Genomic DNA, 17,439 nt, shown 5'->3' on the forward strand with positions numbered 1-17,439 from the left:
CAAAAAGGTAGCTGTGTCACGTCCAAAGCACAATGTTTCATGCTGTTTATTTTCCACATTCCTTTTCGTGGACACCGCAACTGTCTTGTTCGAGGCAGACACCTGAACATTTATGCATGCCAAAGCACAAGCATGCATAAATAGCATCATAAAGTGCAAAGCGCGACCATGTGGCATCCCTGCGAGTGCAGAGGTTACATTTCTTGGTGTGTGTAGCTAGTACGGCTGCAGAAAGAAGTGTGAAAGAAATAGACACGTTCAGAAAGAAGGGTGAAAGAACGATAGGACATGCCTCCCTTGCTAGCCAACACTTGCCTGGGTGGAGCATGCGTTCGTAAAACCTGATGCGTCCACTCTACAAACAAACAAATAAGCATGCACCATGTTGTCTGCTAGCTTACTGTTCTGGCTGCCGTGAAGGATACACAGAAATCTAAGAATCACCAGATTTTGGAATATTAGTTTGTAGTACTGAGGCATTGTTAACATGAAAAGGAAACTTAATAGCAATTTCTATTCTGAAAATTTTGGTATTCTGAAATTCGTAGCACTAAAATATTTTCACATTGAAACAATAAGAAGTCAGCAGGGTGATTTCTGAAAAAGTTTGCTTATGTGGTGTTCGTAGTAACAAGGTTTTCCTGTATTTGCGTAAAAGATCACATTTCAAGGTATTGAAAGTGCCAGTCAGAATACGACGATTTAACAGGTGTAGGTGGAATCGGTCTCGACACCCATCTTGTTTGTGCATCCTTGTCTCTCTTGCAAATATTGTAAATACATTGTTATATGTGACGTCTGCAACGTAACAAATTGGTGGAGGTGCGGGGTACCTACAAGAAACAACTGAGCTCCACAGTGGTCGTCGCCTCGGTCTGGATAACATGATGGACGAAGCAAGACCCGACATGGTGCGGCCCACATCAACGCCTACAATCCCGACGGTTGTGCTGGCTCAGCCGTCGTATACAGGAATGTTCTGCGGCACTGATCACCTCGACGTGTAAGACTGGATCACCACTTATGAGCATGTAAGTGCTCACAACAAATGGGATCCGACAATTAGGTTGGCTAACTTGGTCTTCTACCTACAAGGCATGGCAAAGATGTGATAGGACAACCACGAGGAAGTGCTTAATGACTGGGACACATGCAAACTGAAGCTGAGGGACTTATTCAGCTGTCCCGCCGTGCGGAAGAGCACTGCTAAGAAAGAACTGGGGATCTGCGCCCAGATGTCCACGGAATCATACATCTGTTACATCCAGGACTTGCTGGCTCTGTGCCGTGAGGCCAACAGCGATATGGCCGAGCTGGGCAAGGTTGGGCATGTACTGCTTTCAAACCTGCTTATGGCAAAGATTGTTGAACAGTACAAGACATCATAAAAGAGTGTCAACACTTTGAGCAGGCCAAGAGTCATCGCATTGCAACATCATTCGCACGTCTGCCAAACACAACTGCAACATCCTCTTCTGACGACAGGCTAGAAATGCAGCAACCATAATCATCAGATGACCTGACATGGATAGTGTGGCGAGAACTTGAAGCCATGGCTCCTGCAGCCCCTTTTTCCCACCCCAGTGAGTCGAACAACTTGCCTACAGCATCATTTGTGCAGGCAATAGTCCATGAAGAACTAGCTAATCTTGGAGTTCCTTCTGTATGTGCTGTTGCCGTTTCACAGCATTTCTCATGATCCAGGTCCATCGACTCATCTGCGGTAGCCTGCACGCTACCGAAATCCAGCTGAGTGGCGAACTGCAGACAATCGGCGAATCTGTTTCGCCTGCTGGCGTATCAGTCACATTGCTCGCCATTGTAACAACCATACTCTCTCCTCCTCTCTGCGACTGCCATTCACAAGTTATTATTGACCCGAATAGAGTGAGCATTGTTACCAGCCTCTATTGGCACTGCAATAGCCAAACAATGTCCCTCGTGCTGCTTGGTACAGTCCCTCGTCGTCATTCAGACGTCACCAGTCCCTTTCACCACCAGCTCATCGACCATCATCCCTGTCGCCGCAGGCTCGTCACCGACCATCCCCGATGCAGCGTCAATGCCTGTCTTTGGAAAACTAAGTGATTCAGCTCTCGGAGGTGACGCTGCATTGATGACTTGACTGTAAAATGCTCTGATCACTTTGCCAACCAAACAGAACTTGATGGACGTTTTAGTCTGTGGTGTCAATGTCCCAGCACTCATTGACACTGGCACGCACGTATCCGCGATGAGTGCCCAGTTGCGCCGACGCCTGAACAAAGTTCTCACACCCGCTGGATCACTCACCTTCTGCGTCACCGATAGAGGAGCGCCTAATGTGCTTGGTATGTGCACAGCTCGCATTGGCATTGTGGGGCGCCTAACGACTGTTTTGGAACAATGCCCTTACGACGTTGCACTCAGCTTAGGCTTTTTATCGTCCTGTTCAGCCCTCTTTTATTGTGCGTCTAGTGTCATTCAGCTTGAACTGTCCCATGGCTGCTATAGTCCACCAGTCACACAAGCAAGGTTATGCTCTCCTGAAGACATCTGCCTGTCGCCTCAAGCCACTATTTTACGTGACCCTACTGTCGTTTCCATCTGTTCCTGGCGGCGTCTTTGTACTATGTCCCACCGCTGACATACTGCTTGAAAGAAATTTGGCCATTCCTCTTGCCGTGCTCACTGTTACACGCAATCAGACTTCGCTTCCTCTCCTTAATTTTAACTTAATTTTAACAAAGGCAGAGAGCAATCGCGTTGCACTGTCCCACTGCAGGCTATAGCAATTGCTGTGGGAGCGAAACCAAAACTGCCAAAAAATACCTGTAGACTAGTTCGCCAGTCAACAGAATACAAATCTGCAGCCTGTATTTACCATCATTCCTATGATGGTTGAACGATTGCAGCGCCAGGTTTCCCTCTAGTTATAGTAGTATGAAACTCTGTGGTTAACTGCAAATGCTGATCTTGGAGGCTTTGCCTGAATTGTGAGGTCGCATCAACATCGTGATCATCACATCCATTCCGGCACCACCGCGCATGGCCTGCACTTGTATGTTGAATTTGCATTCCAGACAGCACTCTGCTGTGTCCAAGAAGTCTTTATCATGAAGTTATACAGTGCAGTCCACCTATAATGATATCAAGAAGAATGAAAGATCCTATCATTATAACCGATCATCACTATATCTGGACTGCCGTTAAAAAAGAAAAAAAAGGAAGCTGCCGAACATACCTTCCTAGTTTCGACACCAAATTCGCACTTACGATAAAAAAAAATGAACCATTTATTTATACCTCTAAACTGCGTGTCAAGCGTTAGGCAAGCTGAAATAGCCAGAAATCTGCACTTGCTTTCACAGAAGTTTCACGTTCACAACCACAGTGTGGATCGCATCCAGCATCTGCACAAGCACTGGCTGCTATAATTTAGCATGCTTGAAATCAATGAGTTGACTCTATCGACTCTATCGTGGACATCGGGGTCGGTGTCGAAAACGGGCCACAGTCAATCTTGTTGCCTACGCCGCACGCCGCCATCTGTCGCAGCAATGATTGCCCTGTTGGAGATTCTTTGCAAACAAGGCAGCGCTATCTGCACTCAGAAACTCCTTCATCGAAGCAACACCTATTTTATCGCCAGTAGCGATGTGCTCTTGAGTTCGGTAATGTCAGCGGCTGCTACCGTGTTGGTTTCACACGTGGGGCTTTGCTCCGGCACACAAAGCCCACCATTTCCGTTGATTGGCATGGTCACTGGTGCTAGCCTTTATGATCGTGGCGCTCGCGGCTTTCAGAATTGTCGATATCAACTGCACGTGTTCGTACTTTGAGTCTTGCAAAATTTGCAGCTTCATCTCAAGCGACACATCTTTTCACTTTGCCTGGGCACCCACTACTGCTTCCATGGCACATTTCTGCTCTCGCTGAGGAAGGGAGGAAGGTTGTAGAAAGGGAGCACAGGCACGGTTCGCTTCTCACCTTTTTCTCTCTCTCTGGACGCTCGCCGGCGGCGCGAATGCGAAGCAGCTGGCACCATTTTGTGGCACACTGCGGCAACTTGCGAGGCTTTCGAAATCGGTTTGCTGGAAGGACGCACTGCGCGATAATGGCGGCATATACGAACTTGCGTAGGCAAACTTCTCGCCTCGTCTCGGTTAAGAGGAACTTAGCAGCACAAATTGCAAGATTTTTCTGCATGGAAAATGCCGCCCAAAAGGCAGTTTCGATCGTTATATCCATTATGCAGTGAAAAACATATATGGTTTTTTTCTCATAGCCCTAATGTACAAGTTGATACTTTGAAGTCAACTCATTGTTATAGCTGATATATCATTATATGGGATATTGTTTTAAGTGAACTGCACTGTAGACAGTCTGCGTCAAATGGCACCAACGGTGCCCTCGCAGTCAGACTCTTGAGTCCTGAGTCCGAATGAGCCCGGCTCCACATCTGAAGAGCCTGAACTGTCGCCTACCACAGTGAGCTCAAATGCAGACATTATTAATGATCTGCTAGGCTGCAGTGCGCCAATTCCTGCTGCCATTACATTTGAAGGCTTTGCAGTTGTCCACAGCATAGTGTTGTGTGCGGGACTGAACGATAATGAAACAATTCAGCAAGTTCTCCAACCATCAAACTGTGATTCTAACTAGCATGATGATGTGCCGTGTGCTCCAGAGTCTTCACATGCAGATCTGACTCGACCTCTTGCAGTCCTTGCATCAACATACAGAGTCAACACAAAACTGTCAGAAATCCAGGTGGACTTAGTTTCACGTGAGCGGAAGTGCATGCACTATTGAAACGACCACTTTTGCCTTCTACAGGTGCCTTAAAACATAAACTTTTCTGGAGACATTTTTTAACATTCAATAGTTCCCATGGAGTCCGAATTATTGGTTGTCGACTTTACATAGGTTTGTCCAATCTTCGGGCGTGTGGCTTCAGACATTCTTGCGACTTGGTTTATTACACTTTATCTGCCTTCATTGTCCTAAATTTCAGAGCACTCAGAAAGTGCAAACACACACAGTCGCTACTGATCACAGCGGTTCAGCTTGTCGAAAGAGCCAAATCGAAAAGCACCAAGCCTTTCAGCATGCTAACTTGCCTGTGAGAAATGCTTAAGGACGTTCTATGGCTATTGTCGGTGCATGCATTCTTGGTGTACTGGTTTCAATATCAGGCTTTTGTGCTAGAGGTCCTGCCATCGGGCAATATTAATGTCTTTTAATTATTAATTACAACAGTACTTTGTTGAAAATTGTGAGTTTACAAAGTCACAAAGCTGTTCGAAGCCAGATGGATGAAGTTTAGGCAAATCTCCATGCACTTCCCATCATTCCCATGCTGTCTGAACCGCCCCAATCGCAGCTGCTGTAAACACCAGCACCAGAATTCCTGTTGTGAATCACCATAGGCCGCTGACATGAGTTTATTTTGTTAGATTCACTGGCCACACCTCTTGTTAATTGGCAGTGGCTCTGGTGACGTCACAAGATAAAGGCTATAAAAGCTACACTAACCTTTAATAAAGTGTTCATTCTTTGCCGACCGCTTGCTGAGTTACTTCAGTGGCGACGAGGCTGCCCACCACCGGGCCGCTGTCAGCTCCATGGCGGCCCACGCCAGACCGCCGGGTTTCAACGAAACGGACGACAGTTGGGAGTCCTACCAGGTGCGTCGGGAGTCCTACTTTGAAGCTTAAAAAATCGTTGACTTGAAGAAACGACGAGCCCTGCTAATGGCAGCCTTTAGCACGGCAACAGTCGGCATAATAACAGGACGGTGCACGCCGGTCAAGATAAGAGCTCACCTACGAGAAGCTGCTTGAACTGCTGACAGAACACTTTGCGCCACAGAGCAATGAAATAGTAGAGTCCTAAAAGTTCTTCACCAGATGTCAGCGTCCCGACAAAACAACAAAGGCCTTTATTGTGGAAATTCGGAAGAAGGGCTGCAGTTGCAATATTGGCGCGGCATGGGACAGGATGCTACAAGACAGACTTGTTTGTGGTCTACGTGATGCCGGAGTGCGGCGGAAGCTTTTCGCAAAACCTTCACTGACACTAAAAGAAGCCAGAGATATAGCTTTAGCTGCCGAGATGGCAGCCCTCAATGTTGATCGTATGGAGAAGACACAGGATTATGGTAACGTCCATGCCGTGAGGAGCAAGACGCAAGGTCAACCGTATTACCACATGACTCATCCGCACACTTCTCGACCAAGCGAAGACGCCGTTTGCCCGTGTTGCGGTAGCAGTAAGCACAAGCCAGCAAAGTGCAAGTTTCGCCGGGCGGAGTGCTTTCGCTACCGACATAAAGGGCACCTAGCTAAAATGTGTGTATGGAAACAAGGGGTGGCCCATTGTGAGGAGCATTCTTCAGAGAGTGACGACAACGAACTTTGTCTACTGAGTTTGTACACTGTGTGAGTAAACTGGGTCAAGCCCGTGGTTCGCACCCTCTGCTGGAGCGGAATTCCGCTGACAATGCAAGTAGACACTGGATCGCCTGTCTCCATCATTACGTGGAAAACATACTGCAAGCATCGGCATGTCTGGCCTGTGTTCCGCGAGACGTACTTGCAGTTGTCCTGCTTTCTTGGCAAGCTTCCCCTGAAGGGTCAGCTGAAGCTTCTGGTCTCACACACGGGAAAAACCCTAGATGCAACTCTAACCGTACTGCAATGCGATGGCCCGAAGTTGTGTGGGTGTGATGTCTTCAGCGCACTTGAGCTTAGCGGAAGGCCCGTCCTCAGCATTCTTGGCGAGGAAGCCTCCGGTGAGCAAAATGTCCCTGACCGTACTTTGGTTAGCGTACTCTTAGAGGAGTTCGGTGATTCGTTTACGCCAGGTCTAGGGCTTATTGATGGCCCCGCAGTCCATTTGCGTTTGCAGGAAAATGTGATGCTGCGGTTCTTCAAAGCATGTTCTGTGCCATATGCAATGCGGGAGCAAGTATCAAATGAAATAGACAGACTTGTTGGGCATGGCATTCTCTCGCCTGTCAACAGTGCAGACTGGGCCACGCCTCTGGTTTCCATTATCAAAACGAATGGTTCCTTTCGGCTGTGTGGTGATTTTAAGGTGACCGCAAATGCAGCATGTGTTGCAGAGCAGTACCCCTTGCCGAAAATACGGGATATCTTTTCTAACCTAAATGGTGGTGAAGTAGTTAGTACCATTGACTTGGAAGATGCGTACAGTCGGTTGCTGCTTGACGAGAAAATGAAGAAGATTTTGGTCATAAACACTCGGGAAGGCCTGTTTTGCTTTAATTGGCTTCCTTTTGGTGTAGCCTCTTCTCCTGCGATTTTTCAGAGACGTATGGATGGCATCCTGCAATGCATTCCGGGCATTCAAGTATATTTGGACGATGTGGTAGTCGTGGAGAAACGCGGCAACTGTCAGATGCCGTGTGAAGTTTTCAGACATTTCCGGCAACACGGTGTCAAGCTGAATCCGCAGAAATGCAGATTCCGACAAGCAAAAGTTGAATGGCCGAATGGCCATGGCTGCTGCCCGGATTCAGCGTTGGTCCCTCTTGCTAAGCGCCTACAACTACAAAATTCAGTTCAAGCCAGGAAAGACGATTTCTGCAGATGCCCTCAGCCGTTTACTGGTGTGGCAGTAGCACAACACTAAGGCTGCGGAAGATGACGCTCGTCAGTATGTTCTTCTGACCAATCACCTCAATACCTATCCTCTGTCGGCGAGTGACTTGGCTAAGATGACTGTTGACGACAGCGACCTCGCGCAAGTCCGCGATTACATTCAGAATGGCTGGCCATGATACTTGCAACCTGCTCAGGAGCCGTTACGCACGTACGAACATAGGTAAGACGAACTGACGTACAGCCATGGAATTGTGTACTGGGGCCATCGAGCGGTTATTGCAACGAGTGCGCGGCAGTCAATGCTGCGTATGCTACATGATGCGCATCAAGGGAAAACGGCTATGAAGAACCTGGCACCTTCTGTTTTCTGGTACCCAGGGCTCGATCGGGACATTGAGGAGCTGGTCAACGCGTGTCCAACATGCATAGAATGGGGCAGCATGCCTCCTGCCCGACAACGTGTGTCTTGGCTGGACACAGAGGAGCCGTGGTCTAGGGTCCGTGTCGATTTTGCGGGTCTTGTGGAAGGTAATGTTGTTGATTGTGGTTGATTCCCATACGAAATGGATTGAGGTTACCGCCATGAAGACTGCCACTTCGACAAAAACAGTTGAATCACTGCAGACTATGTTCAGCCAGTTTGGTTTGCCGAGGACCCATGTGACGGACAACGGGCCGCAATTTATTAGTGAAGAGTTCAGGGCATTTATGAAGCACAATGGCATCGCTCATTGCTGACAGCTCCCTACAAACCGCAGTCTAATGGTCTGGCGGAAAAAGCAGTACGGACTGAAACAAAAGCACACGCAGCAGTTTGCAAGCTCGGCTGGACCACATTCTTTCGCATTATCAGCGCACTCCCTAGCCCAATGGGAAAACCCCAGCTTCTATGCTTCTCGGATATCAGCCACATTCTTTATTGCGCAACGTCGTGTCACGACCTTTCCCTTCTGCAGGTGTGTGCAACAGTGGCCAACCACTGTGCAAGGACGTCTGGTTCAAGAATTACGGAAAGGTTGACAATTGGAAACCAGGCTTGGTAGAGTCCAGCGAAGGCTCGTGAATGGCAACAATGAAGACTGCAGATGGGGAGCAACATCACTGCCACCTCGACCAGCTAAACACCAGGAGGACCAGCGTGGGAGGAGAAGCGGTGGAACCCAAGGCCTCCTAAGTACCAACAGCTAAAGGCAGCCAGAACGCGGTGGTAGACTCACAGTCTCAAGGACGCTCAAGTAGGCACCAACATTCGAGTGTTGTCAGATGGGCGGGCCGAAGCCAAGGGTGTTACCAGCGAGATGCAAGTGACTGACCGCGCTGAAGTGACACTGCATAGGTCAAAACAGAAGCCCCGGCCCCCTGACCGCTTCACTCCTTAAGGGGGAAGAATTGTTGTGAATCAGCATGCGCCGCTGACACAAGTTTTTTCTTTAGATTCACTGGCCACGCCTCTTGTTAATCGGCAGTGGCTGCGGTGACGTCACAAGATAAAGGTTATAAAAGCTACACTAACCTTTAATAAAGTGTTCGTTCTTTGCCAACCACTTGTTGAGTTACTTCAGTTCCCTCTAGTAATTATTCTGTGAAACTCTGTGGCACTTCCTGATGCAGTTACTGTGGCAGTGTAAGTCATTACAGATAACGGAGGAAATTTCACTGCAGCAATTACTCAGTTGCCTTGGATAGGTGCAGAATGTTTCGGACACATGCTGCAGTTATGCGTGAATGATCTTAAGCGTGATGTATCTGGGTTTTCCGAGCTGTGCACGAAGGCCAGGGCTATCATTGGCCACTATAAAAAAGCTTGTAGTAGCATCAACGTCGAGGAAGATGAGGATAATGGCGGCTGGCTATGGACAGGCCATTCCCTAGGAAGTGAAGCGGGCACGTGACTCGGATCACATGCGGCTGACACGAGGGCATGGAGATCTTTCCGCCGGGGAATGACCATCAGCTAGGGCTTTCTGCTCAGCAAAAATATGCTCCTGTTGATTGTGGCTCATTGTCATCACTGATATTGCACGCCATATGCCCAAAGGCTCAGGTCCACCTTCTGGAAGCACAAAGGGAAATGCAGCTCCCTGGAAGTTGTGGGGAGCACACGCGCCCATCTTCCCCCGCGCCGTCGCGTCGAGAGCCGGCATAGACGGGGGAGAGGCGCACTATGGCCTCTCCCGATTCTCCCTCGCTCTCGCGACGCGCACGCGCCCTTCCTCCCCGACTCGCGGGCAGGCAGCTGACGGGCGAGGAGGACATTCCCCTCGCCCAGGTAAAAAGGTACAAAACAGCGCGACCGGGAGAGACCCTCTCTCTCTGAGGCCGGACCCATAACCTGCCGGACTGGAGTACCTGCCGCTACCCGTGAGTGACCCCGTTGCCTGACTATCCCGGGCAACGAGGCCGGCCTATTTATTACTATTACGGAGAGGACGTCCCTCTGCGAGTGTTCGCTATTGCTAATAGCAATAAACGTTGTTACCGTTGACACCGCTGGTTGCCTTATTCGTCCGAACCCGGCGTAGCCGCGATTCCCGCGCTACGGGTTGGGAGTACCACGAAGCGACTGCGTGGGGCTAGATCCGGAGCTCGCCTTCAGCCCTAGCCGCACGCAGAGTGGAACCCCCACAAAGTGCTGCAAGATGTTACAACACATTGGAACAGCGAGCATCACATGATGGCTAGGCAGCTCAAGCTTTGCAGACCAATCACCATAGAGCTTTCGGTGTGTGATGGAGTTGATAACCTCACTGCAGCTCAGCGGAAGTTGATGGCTGCAGCTGTGAAGGTACTGGAGCCACTTACTCAAGCCACAACAGAGCTATTGGGGGACAAATATCCCACGTCTCAAGTTATTCCTCTGCTGGAGTGGCATTGTACTTGCTTGACACGCAGCTCAATCAGACGAGTTGTCGGCAGTTGCTTAAATTCTGGCACGCAGTGTGAAAGCAAGCTTCCCAGGGGTCAAGTTATCTGGAGATAGTACAGCTCTAGCGATGTTGCTGGAGCTGCTAGAGCTACAGAGAAGTGGGCCTGCACGGTTCTCACCAAAGCATCAGTGGAACACTGCTAGTTGTATGCTGTGAACCATGAAGTGAGGGTACTGCAGGTTTGGACAGCTCCTATAAGCAACTAGTTTTTCTGCATGAGAATTTTTATTTGAAAGATGTTTTATTAACTGTGGAAAGGAGCACCTTTTACTGCTTGCAGAGCAGATAGGCTTTATCTGCGATATTTTTTTACTTGAAACATTTTATCAAAGGATTTTCTGTTATTTTTTGTGTGTGTGTGTGTTGTAGCCTTGTAACTAGTAGAAGGGAGCGCCTTCTTCATTGCATGTGGAGCTGCTAGCCTTTATGCCATTATTTTCTTTACTTGAAATATGCTACCAAAGGATCTTATGTGGTGTTTTATGCATGTGCGTTGTAGGTTGTTGCCTATGTAGAAGGGAGCACCTTCTTTTACAATGTGTTAGGAGCAATTCTATACACACGAAAATTTTTTACTAGTTAAGATAACAAATTCTCTGTGGTGCCTTTGTATGTTGTAACCTCAGAAATAAAGGAATTTTGCATAGAACAAATTTAAGCTGTTTCGTTCTTCGGACACTTGACAGCTATTCAAATTCGATTGAGGTTATTTGACCCTGAGGACTATTTGCTTTGAACCAAAATATTACTGTTCGCGCAAGTCAAGCTCATGAACGAAAAATGTCAAATGTTTGTGCATTCAACATGTCCTTGGAGAAGCAAATTGCCAAGTTTCTGCTTTTCACTATCTCGGGAGACTGTCCAAGACATGCGGAGATCTGAGATAAAGTTAAGAAAGGCATATTTTATATTTCATATTATGAATATATCAAACTAGTTTGCAATACCCTTCCAGTTCAAGATATCTGGGACCGACTCTATAGGCTTGTGTGGAAAAACTGCGACTTAACGGTGACAGGTGTCTGGAAAATGGTGCACAGCTAGGCGGCGTGCCACATGGTTGTACGATTACCACGTGCACTTGTTTATCTGTGATTCATTTTAATTTCTAAATTTTCACCGTGTTTGTGATCACCTTCATGTTAAACAGCCATATGTTGTGAAATGGCGAAGTGCCACCATTTCACAACACACCGCAGCCTAAATTTTGGTTAGAGCTGACTTGTGTAATAGCAGACCTCTTTTGCTGCATTATTATGAATCATTGAAAGGAGCATTGATAGTACCTGGCAATACACTAAACCTGACAACGTTTCCGAGTTGATGGTCACACACGCACTATACCAGCACCATTGGCATCTCCATTCTCCTGTGCACACGACATGCTGCTCCTTGGTAAAATATTGTGCATATTTATGGCAAAAGGAAACATGAATACTGGAGCGCATGGTTTGCAGTATGTGTAGAAATCAGTACGGCCAGATCTGGGACTCTACACAACAGTTCATGACAAAGGACAGTGAAGGGAATTGTTGCATAATATCTTGTGTTCTTGGTAATTGTTCGGCTTGTCAGCATTTTCTTAATTTGCTGGTGGAGTGCTGCCAGCCTGTGATTTCTTGCAATGTCGTCACTAGATGCAAGTGTAAAGAAACATGGTATTGTTTAGAACATCTCGCTTGTGTGCAGCTATGAAGGTTATATGAAATCTGAGGCTTGCAGCATGCAGTGTGCAGCAGTGGGAGCCTTGGATTTTGCCTGTCTTGCATGTCCTTGTGCTGTGAATCTGATGCTGTCCTTGTGCTGTGAATCTGTGGTGTGATGTTTTGCATCCTTGTGCTGTGAACTGAGGCCTGTTTATGCAAGAGGCCTCCATGTCTACAACACGCTCATGTTGTCTGTGCACAGCACTACCAGAAGAATATCAGTGATCTCAACCAGCCTCTGCTCGTGTGCCGCCCAAGAGAGCGGGACATCAGGGTTGGCCGCACTGACAACCTTTACCTCATTCCAGAGCTGTGCTTCCTCACTGGTGAGTGAAAGGTATTGATTCACTTGTGGGAAGGCAGGGTGAGGGTTAAATTGAGCTGTTGCATTTATAGTTTTAGATCTATGGAAAACTTATCTACAAGATGCTGCTCTTGAAGGGACTCTGAAATGATTTCTTACAAACGTACTGAGTCATTAGGGTAGGGGCTTCTGATTATCATGTGATGCATTGAAGTGCTTAGCGTTAAGTGTGAGATTTATTATGCAGTGTTAAAATATGTGTATTGCTACCAATCGCAGTGGCGCTGCTCCCCCTGCGTTTTCAGCCACCCCCTCTCAATTTACATAGTTATCCCAACTGCTGTGAGTTGATGAAATTGATTTTTTTCGTACAAAAGATAAGGCTGGTAGCTGGGAAAAAATACAGCGTGTCAGGATTCAAAAGTGAGAAATTGACGATTTGCATTACTACTCGCCATTTACCCCCTGTAAAAACACATCTGAAAAATTATTTTAGCTCGACATGCCTGTTTACTTAAGCAAGCTACCCTGTGTAGTCAAAAAGACAAACAAAACATGAGCAAGTGAGTACAAATTATTATGTGTAAAATGCAACTGATGGTTGATATATTTTTTTTGCCAGGTGATTGAAACAGTTACAAATGATGAGACTGCAATGCATTTCTGGAAGTCACTGCCATCTCACAGTTCTTGACACATATTTTTTCCAGTCTTGTCATTTCATCTACCAGTAACAGCTATTTGCAAAGGCTGGTTAGAGTCTCTTCTATTGTAATCAAATTTACCCTTTGCATTTCTTCTGGGCAAAACAAGATATGCGATGTACCACTCAACACTGCTCACTCTCAGCTTTTGTCCTCAGCTTGCGTTTTATTTATGACAAAGGCACAACAAGCGCCTCTTAAGGTGTCACCGACAACTGACAATCAAAAGACTAATTCGCATGCTGACAAACACACCTAATGATTGCCTGATGCTTCACGCAACCCAAACCATATGAGCTGGCAGAGCATATTTCAAAGCTGCTGGGCATCAGAAAGGTAAACAAAGCATCTCGTTAGTGCCGCACATAATCATCATCACATGACCCAGCGCACACTGGGTTCATCAGAGTTGTTCTATACCGCTCATTCTGCTGACACTACTGTCACTACAGCTGCTGAAGTTGGAACCTAGAGGAATTATGATGCTGTCGTGTCTGGTGTCAACTGCACCATCCCGCTCCCAGGCCTCTTTCTCAAGTCGCTCCACATGAGTGCAGTCCCACGCCCACTTTTCTGGAGTCGCAAGGGCGATGGCTTGGTTCAGCAGTTCTTCGGCTCTAGCGAAAGTGAATGAAGCGTTGTTGGCTGCAAAATGCCCCTCGACCTGGCTCCATACCATTTCGATGGGGTTGAACTCACAGTGGTAAGGAGGAAGCCAAACAATGTCATGACCAGCAACCGTGGCCAGGGCTTCAGTCCAGTATTCAAAAAACTTGTGCTTGTTCTGATTAACCAGCTGAAGGAGCTCGGGCTTCAACTGGTCATTAGACCACGGGATATTTTTTCAGTCAACCAAGACTGAATTTCGGCCTTGCGCAACGACGTCGAGGGCAACTTTTCGGGCTGTACGCTATGGTACGTTGCATTTTCCATGACAGTAACACTCAGTAGTTCAATGTTTGGTAGAAGTTGTTCTGTGAATCATCTGTCAAAGCGTGGGCCATCCATTTCACTATGGTGGTTAGTTGTAGCACTCTTTTTTTTTGCCTGGGAAACGAGACATGCCCCATCCACGAAGCCCTTTTCACTTCCAGCATGAAGGATGATGAGCCGACCACCTTTGCTGCTTGGTGTGCGAAGCCCAGTTGTGAAACCCTTGTGAAAGGCATCCTCATGTGTCCTCCCATGCCTTCTCCTTGGTGTGCTCAGCATTCACCGACGTCTCGTTGCGGTAGTATGTAGTCCTGTGAAAGCAAAACAAATATGTGTCAGTTTTTTGCGAGAGAGGTCAGTTAAGACAGAGAAGGCATTTATGGCGTGCATCTAACATAATTCTACTGTGCAGGCAGGTATTTGTAGTTTCTGGCGGCACCACACTATACCGAAATAAAAAAAATTTTCGCAGAAGGTACACCACCCACATGACTAACGAAATACCGTCATTGAGAGCTATCCATAATTCATTAGAACACGTTGATACATACTTATCCCTTCACTTTCTGAACCAGAACAACAGGCAAAATACAAATAAGAGGCATGGATGCAGAACCAGGCCAGAAAAAAATACAAATCAATATGAACGCCAGCATGTATGAGAAGCGGTGTTACTTTTAAAGATTAAATATTTAGCTGTATGAGAACTTCCATCGTTATTTCCTCTTCCTACACTTTCAACTCTGAATCTTTACATATGGTATTTGTGTCTTAATTTCCAGCATTGATATTTATCTCTGTCCAACAATACCGTTTCTGCTTTCGAATTTCTCGAATGGTCCGCAGATATTTCCACCGCCACATGATGATGTCCTCCCTTTCTGGAAGTGCACAGTTATGTTTTTGCTTCTGAAAACCAAATCCAATGTCATTGAGACGCCTGCGCATCATTCTGACACTCAGCTTCGGCAGCCCCATGTCGGGGTTGCTTGTTACATCACTGAGAATCTTTTCTGCAGTTGGTGGTTCGTTGCGAGTGAAGTTCGATATACTTTCCGTCGAAGAGCAGAAAGGATAAAACTATCGTACTGCTGCACTCCTGTCTTTCCCGTAACTTTAGGTGGTGTTCCAGTCTCGAAACGAAGCCTTTTATGCTTTGGGAATTCAGTATACCACTCAGAACCTCTGCCTTGAGCCGTGCAACAGTACGCTCGCCTACGCCGGTAAACTGGCTAATCAAACGACATGTGGAAGCGACAGAGAGTCCCGATTGCATCAGTCTCATTTGGGCATACATGTTGCAGACCACTTGCTTCGTTTGTTTTGACAGCTTTTGGTTCTCAGGCTTCTTGAAAATCTTATGCGGCGAGTGAAGTGGCGAGCTGCTAGAGGAAAAGAAAGGTGCCGTCAACGAGGAGGCACGCCGCAATAAAAAAAACCCGAAAATCTAAAAAAATTATGCTGTTTCACATATTCTGGCTAATAATTTATTGGCATTAACAATTAAAGGCTATAAAATAAGAACTATGCATTTTTTTATTGTTTAGGTTACACCCAGCAAATTATTTTTTGTTGAACTACTTCCAGCTGCGTAGCGAAACTATCCAAACCACGTGGTTCGGCTCTGTAGCCTTGACTGCATTGCCACAGAAAGTTTTCCCTGAGTATATGTGACTTCTTGTGTGAATTTTGGCTTGATATTCACAGAAATAAAAGTTCATAAACCAAAGATGACAATGCAGCTTAAAAAAGTGATTTTCTTTTTTTAGAAAACTATGCCTTTTCGGCCTGTGTCTCTCCTTAAGCTCTGTGCCACCAGGTGGCTGCGTGGTGCAGGCCACTCGGGCTGCTCACGTTTCTGCTAAGCCCCTTCATCACAGCGGTAGTAGTATGGAGGGCCTTTAGTTTACGCCTCTGCCCATTCGTCAAAACAACTAGCTCCCCTGCAGTTACTGGAATACCAGACACACAAGGCATTGCGACAGAATGCTCGCAACGCATGCCGCTTGGATACCTCTTGTGTCGGTTCAACGGCCAGGCGGCTAGCGGAGAGGTCACATCATGATGCAGAACCAGTGAAGGTGGAGCTTAGCCCCAATCACTCTGTGCACAAGTTGAGGAAAAGCATGGCTAGAAAGAGGGTAACTTGTAATCATCTGTAACTCTTGTAATATGAGATGATCCACTTAAATTGTGGTGCTAATGTTTTACTCCAGCTGTACCCTACCTCCTCTACAAAATTTGTCCAAACCATTTCGGAGACCCTTTAAGCATGTGAGAAGTGGAGCTGTCAATTCTGGTGGGTGGGCATGGTATTTAATGACATAATGACTTCACAAGTACCAACAATATTTCAGGCAAGAATTCAAATATTCATTACGAACTTCTTGCATTGCACTGCTATTTCTGAAGACTGTTTAATAAAACCACCTTCATCCACAATTATCAACTGAATTCAGCTTGTGTAACAACTGCATGCTTGGATCAGATTTTGTAAGTCAGGCCACGCAAATAAATTATTAGAAATACAATAGAACCTCGTTTATACGTTCCTGTTACTTACGTTTTCCCGGCTCCAAGATTCGCACTCGGAAACCCCAAAAATGACCCAATAGATTTACGCTTGTTTTTTACCAGTTCATACCATCCTGAAAAACACGATTTTTTGCCACCAGCAGTGTGCCGCCAAACTACGATCATATGATACGTTTTGAGGCTGCTATATACCATGTAAATACAAAAATGCGCAATCGACAGCAGTATATACAGCTGCCTGCTGCATCAGCTTACCGCGATATCGCCCGCCCGTCTGATGGGGAAACGCCGGCATGCACTAGGTTCTGATTTCGTTACCAGCAAATCTTCTTTGGGGTCATTGCACGCGGCATCACTGCCAATCATATTGCGATAAGCATCTTCGCCTATCTGTTTCACAGCACTTGGCGTCATCAGAAGCGTAGCGCACGCTTTTAATAGGTGATAATCGAAACGCGCTGCTGTTCCCTGCTGCAGTCCGCGGTCGTATATGTTTTCCGGCTGCTAGATCCCATGTGAACAAGAAAAGCACACAATCGAGAACAGCACATCGCCGCCCGTCTCACGTGAAAGCAACGGCGTGCACAGTTTCTCACGTCTCGCGCCGCGTTCACAGCTATCACTGCCAAACCTATTGCAATAAGCATCTCACCTATCCATTTTACAGCGCATGGTGCGTAGTGCCATTGATAGCATACCAATGCATACCATGCGCTTAGT

At 46.9% G+C, this 17,439-nt stretch overlaps 1 protein-coding gene across 2 annotated transcripts in view; it reads left to right on the top strand.

Annotated features, from left to right (window-relative positions):
• LOC126516760 (piwi-like protein Siwi) overlaps window positions 1-17,439 on the top strand; it is a 173,529-nt gene that overhangs the window by 54,728 nt on the left and 101,362 nt on the right. For both annotated transcript variants that reach the window (XM_055063976.1, XM_055063977.2), the window contains one exon: window positions 12,446-12,569. In XM_055063976.1, coding sequence (XP_054919951.1) covers window positions 12,446-12,569 — 124 coding nt within the window. The remainder of the gene's footprint in view (window positions 1-12,445; window positions 12,570-17,439) is intronic.

The sequence above is a fragment of the Dermacentor andersoni genome, chromosome 1, assembly GCF_023375885.2.
Source record: "Dermacentor andersoni chromosome 1, qqDerAnde1_hic_scaffold, whole genome shotgun sequence".
In the NCBI taxonomy this organism is placed as follows: domain Eukaryota; kingdom Metazoa; phylum Arthropoda; class Arachnida; order Ixodida; family Ixodidae; genus Dermacentor; species Dermacentor andersoni.